Source organism: Microchirus variegatus (assembly GCF_963457635.1).
Source record: "Microchirus variegatus genome assembly, chromosome: 11".
NCBI classification, from domain to species: domain Eukaryota; kingdom Metazoa; phylum Chordata; class Actinopteri; order Pleuronectiformes; family Soleidae; genus Microchirus; species Microchirus variegatus.
Window position 1 is genome coordinate 8,018,867 of NC_139812.1, and position 6,013 is coordinate 8,024,879.

At 41.3% G+C, this 6,013-nt stretch overlaps 1 protein-coding gene across 1 annotated transcript in view; it reads left to right on the forward strand.

Moving 5' to 3' along the window:
* Positions 1-396: 396 nt before the first annotated feature.
* Positions 397-6,013, forward strand: part of ttc27 (tetratricopeptide repeat domain 27) — a 182,623-nt gene continuing 177,006 nt past the window's right edge. The window contains exons 1-2 of the mRNA XM_083898147.1: positions 397-523; positions 5,647-5,830. Of these exons, the coding sequence (XP_083754273.1) occupies positions 433-523; positions 5,647-5,830 (275 nt within the window). The 5' untranslated portion in view covers positions 397-432. The remainder of the gene's footprint in view (positions 524-5,646; positions 5,831-6,013) is intronic.

The window sequence follows — 6,013 nt, forward strand, 5'->3', positions numbered from 1 at the left end:
TGTACTTCTCCAATGCAAAATATACTCCAATCAAAGATAGTCTCTCTTTAGGAAACTTGGAGCAGATGGGGTAACTGTTTTCAATATACACACACTTTTAAATGCGGAGTCTTTGACATAAATTGATACAAAAGGATTTGATACTTTTCTTGTAGGACCCTTTAACAAACACCAGGGGCAGCAATACGCCATCGTTGCGTCTGGTCTGCCTAACTAAAGAAGAAGAAGACATTTTCCCACAATGCAACGCGCAACTGTCATGGCTGCTCACTGACGCCGCTTACGCCACATGGGTGAAAATAAACATTACTTTGTGATTGAGAGACGTCGACTTGGCATTTCATTACAGTGATTAATCGGCGGCTGGTGTGCAGTCACAGCGGCAGTTAACGGGACCAGCGGAGACACGTTAGCTCAGCAGCAGCGGAGGTGATGCCACTGAACGTGGAGATCCCGGTGCTCCGGGGCTTTTTAACAGACAGTGAGGTAGCGGAATGGAAGCAGGGTGTTTATTGTACTTCAGGTGAGTTTCCGATCTGTCTTTTTTTTTTTTTTTAAATGACTATTCTTATCTTTAGCGCTATTATTTCACCTCGTATCTATATTTGAGTACCGACACGGAAGTTAATGTATCCCGCTGCACGGGCAGCTGCTGCCTGTTGCTCGCAATTGTGCTGAGCGGTGTAGCGACACCGATGAAGCCTCATCTCTGATGACGGGTCTGGCCGCAGCTCCAATACAACTGTGCTTCAAATTGTCGTGAGAATGAGCTGCTTTAAACTTCATGTTCTGCCTACCCTCTTGTGTGTGTGAACGTCTTACCAGACTCCATTCAAATGTCTGTCCTATTATTATTTTGTGACATTACTTATCGGTGGCTGTACACATTTTTGGAAATGATACTTTGTATGTTGTGAATGGCTTTGCTGTTCGGCGCACGCACTACACGTATGCATGTTAATTTATAGACCCCTTGGCAGCCTACGCCACGCGCGCGCGTCACCTTCTCTCTACTGCGCAGGTCGTATGGCAGAAAGCGCTATTGTGAGTAACACAACATGTCTTGTTGTGCTGTCAGTTGCACTAATCGTTTTAACAAACAAGACAAAAGCCTGAAGTTTTACCGGATACCGAGTTGCAGCCCTTTCAAGACTAACCGGAGACGTGTGGAGGAGTGACTGGAACGAGCAAATGATAAAAGAAGCAAGAATTTGCCGTGCTCACTCCATATCAGTTAATGTTACGTACATTTTTGGCATCAGGTAACAAGCTAACATGAATGAAGTAATTATTACTATGCATAATATTGTTAAAAAACAATGTTTTACGCAACAGCGTAATTAAACTCAGGTTTAAGTCAAACTACCGTAGCTTAGGAGGGAGGAGCTAGCAGGCGATGGCGTAAGCAGTACAGGCAACATGCTCTGCTGAATTTCAGGATAAAAGCTCTTTTTAGGCACCTCATATTGAAAAAAAAGCTACAATACATAGTTCTGAGTTCATTTATATATTATTTTTATTGTGACACCGCAGCGCAAATGGCCAACAATTTGCGAAAATTCAAGTTCACCGAAGGAACGTCGCCAACTGGGCCCAAAGCCTCCTGCTCAGGTGATTCGCCATCCATGTGTAGCAATAAGACACCTCAGCCTGAGGACCAAATGGATGTGGCAGACCTGAAGGCAGAAATTCTAACGTCGTTGAAAACAGACATTGCTGTGCTGCTCAGGGCGGAACTGAAAACCGCTCTGGCTGACTATTTTGAAAACATCAAAACCGAGCTACAGCCAGTAAAAACGAAGCTAACAATTAACACCGCAGTAGAGCTGAAACGATTAATTGATGAATCGATTATTAATCGATTACTTAATTAATCGCCAACTATTTTGATAATCGATAATCAGTTTGAAGCTTTTTTCATGATTAAAACAATATTTCTGATTGTTCTAGCTTCTTAAATGTGAATATTTTCTTGGTTTCTTTGAAAGAAATCATTAAAACTGAATCATTTTGGTTTGTGGACAAAACAAGACATTCGAGAACGTCATTTCCAGCTTTGACAAACACTGATCGTCTTTTAACATTTTCTGACATTTTATGGGCCAAACGATTCATCGAGAAAGTAATCGACAGATTAATCGATTACAAAAATAATTGTTAGTTGCAGCTCTACACCGCAGCGATTCGTTTTGACGTGGAGACAATGAAAACTACGGTGTCGCACATGGAGCAGGGGCTCTCATCGTGTTCAGGCGACGTGACTTCGCTGTTCACCAAAGTGGGGAAACTCGAGACAGAAGTCGGCAATCTGCGGGAGAAATGTCTTGATATGGAAGGAAGAATGAGACGCTCTAACATCCAAATGTTAAACATCCCAGAGACCCCAGGCTCGAACACCCTGGTGGCTGTCACCAAACTATTAAGAGAGGTATAGAAAGTGGATAAAGACATCCTGATCGACCGGTCTCACAGGGGTCTGCAGACGAGAAGCCAAGACGACAAACCTTGTGTTATCGTGGCAAATGTCCACTATTACCAAAACTGTGTTGACATCCTTCGCCGCGCTTGGGCGTACGGACCGATCCGGCTCAAAGGGATCAATATCTCCATCTTCCCAGACTATCTATGTACAGTAGAGCTTGTTCTTTAGCTACTGCACACACAAACACTAAAATGTGTAGGGGTTTGGTTGTCGCCTTGTTCGGACAGGTGAGGGTTGGGGATTTACTGTACCTGGGTTTGCAATTTTTTTCCTTTTTTGGTCATACTTACTTATCTTTTAAAGATCCTTTCAGTATTCTAGTAAGTATAAATGCAGGCAGACGTAATACACCACTAATCTTTTTGTCTTGAATATGGCTACAACTAACACAGATTATTCAAACAGATCAGCTAATTCGGTGTAACCTTTGTGAGCTGGAATGTTAAATCCTTAAACCACCTCACTAAACGAACAAAAGTATTGACTCATTTAAGTAAATTAAAGACGGGAATTGCCTTTCTTGCGAGGCACTTTCAAAATCCTACAGCTAGAAGTTATTCTTTCTTCTCTCCGGTTCAAGGAACATACTTCCACATATACTTTTTTTTGGGGGCTAAAAACCTTCTTTCACTAATAAGGAAATGTGAATATCAAGCAATAATTATTTCAGATCACGCCCCTTTGTCGATGAATTTATGTATACCAATTTCTCATGCCAATTATCACCCCTGACGTCTCAACACTTTACTACTTTCAGATGAAGACTTCATTAAGTTTATTTCTTCTGAAATAACTTTCTTTCTTGAACATAAACAGACCCAGATTAACAGACACAACAAAGAAAACAACGCAATATGAAACTTGATCAACTAACAAATGCTATTCTCAAATTAGACGCTACACTCGCTGTCACCCCATCCAATGATCTACGTAATCGCCTAATTTGCATAATTGACAGTGTGTGTTTTATGTCTGATATGTATCAAATTAGGGCTGAACGATATATCGCATTTGTGATAATCTCGCGATATGATCAAGTGCAATTTTCTAACCGCAAAGGCTACGTGACATGCGCGTGTAAAACATGTGACATAATCGAACGAGATCGTCTAACCACAGACTCTGCACTCTGGTGCAGGCTCCCTGCGCGCTCACATGCGCGCACTGCGGTGGACGAGTCACCGCCCGTTTTTGTGAATGGAACAGGTGACGGCGGGTCGGTAAGGTAAATATGGAGCTTCGGCCGCTGTCTGTGGTGCTCAAAGGCTGCTTTGTAGGATGAGTGTGTGGCCAGTCACCTTTAACGTTAGCCTAAATGGTGACAACAGCTGTTCTCTCCAGTGCCTGTGCGTGTCCAAGCGTGTGTGTGTGTGTGTGTGTGCGCGTGTGTAGTGCGAACGAGCTTGCGCTAATGTTTAAGACGGGGGTGGACACAACAATAAGCCATCTACACGATTGAAGACGGCATCTCACCCAGTCAAGATCATGCTCTCTGGTGGACACAACAAGCGCAGGTTCAAAAACCGGATCCGTCTGGCGACACACCTGTGCCAGCGGAGAGGAAACCCTCTGCTCCGCTTTTTTTACCCCTCATTTTTTTATCGCTGCTTTGATGGTCAATAATGGACATTACAGCCATGTTTTCGAGCCTAAAACGACGTAGTACACTGTAGAATAGTTTCCGCCCCCGCATTGCTGCTGTTGCTGCTGCTGTTAAAAAAAAAAAAAAAAAAAAAATTTGGACCTCGACAATCGACTCTCAAAATGTCTGAAATTCCCATCCCTAGTTACGCCATATGAACGCACTTCAAAACGGGTTGTGTATATTTTTTTTATTTATTAGTATTATTATTATTATTATTATTTTATTTAATGACTGTCTAACAGTTCACAGATGTCGAAAAACTAAGTGTGGTAAAGCCACACACACACATGCAATCTGCACTTTGTGTGACTTGTGACTGACTTTCATTTTAATGTTTACACCATGTTCCTTGTCAGCACTTTATGTTCAGATGTTTGTAAGTTCCAAATGTACCATTGTGATTGAAGTAGTTAAATAAAAATATAAATCATCAATTCATGCAGCACCTCATGTCATCATAACAGAAGTCTGTCTTCCAGGAAAGAACAGTTTATTTTTAATGTAATATAGTATTGGCCATACTTATGATGTATTGCTTGTCTTTGTTTAATAATACAGAAGATTAAGACCTTAAAACATAATCGCATCGCAACATTGGCACGAAAAATCGCAATTAGATTATTTTCCATAATCGTTCAGCCCTATATCAAATGCAGTGATTTATTTTGTGTGAGACTGAGTAAAAGAAAAATTTACACCGTGCTCTGCTCTGACTGCAGAGACTCACTGCCTGAGCCCTTGAGCAAGCATTTGTGTTTTTTCTCCCACGTAATTCTGAGACCTTTTGAAGGACCATTGAGGTGACTCATGAGGTAAGGGCAAGTCAAAATGGAAAAAAACGGTAAAACAGAAATTAATTATTGTGCCAATTTTGTAACATTTATTTATTTATTTTTGTTTTTTTTTATCTAATTTTGTTGTTATGGCTGGGACTTTGTGTACTGACATCACTAAAGTCAAGGCATGAAAAGAAAAGAAAAAGAAAAGAAACAACAACAACAGATGATGGAAACATGGTGACAGACTCTTAAGAGCAGAGCGCACTTTTCACTCCGTGGTCTCAATCTTTGTGTAGAAGTTTTAGTAGAATAAGTAGGGATGTAACGGTACACTCAACTTCCGACTCGATACAGTTCACGATTTTTTTGTTCATCTACGATTTTCTCAATTTTTTTTAATCAAAATGACTTAAAGAAAAATTATGACCAAATAAAGTTATCTTTTATTCGTAGAAAAAAACTCTCAAAGCAGACCACCGCACTACGACAGCGCAGATGTTGTGTAGTCAAATTCACCGGTATGTCGGTATGTTAAAAGTTTATATCATGACGAAAATATAAACTGGTATTCGGTGTGAACCGGTATACCCAGCACTAATGTCTAGACTCAACTTGCACCTAACTACAACATCTACAAGATATCTCTGTGGGAGTTGGACATTTTTCACAGACACGTTTATCATGTGAATTCACTGAAAGAGTGACTGTTGAGTGAGCTGACGTCTAACTTCATCTTTCAGATGCAGGCGCTCTGATTGAGTCCTTAATGACTGGAGACTTTGAGGCTATTCTGCGGAGTCCCCAGGTGTTGGATATACTCACCGGCGATGGCAGTTGCTGTGATGGGGAGAACATTGACACCTACCTGCAGAGGCGGCTCTCACACTACCTGACTGGTGGACCTGAGGATGACCAGACTAACAGGTACACAGGAAATCAGTCACACAGTTTGGCCTATAATTTTTTTTTTTTCTGCTACTGGACTGTTGTGCCTTGTCCATGAAGATGCAATGTCAGCACAGCCTGTATTCAAGATGCATGATAGATTGGTACATACATGAAGAACTGAGGTTGCCTTAGAGCAGGGGTGTCAAACTCATTTTCAGT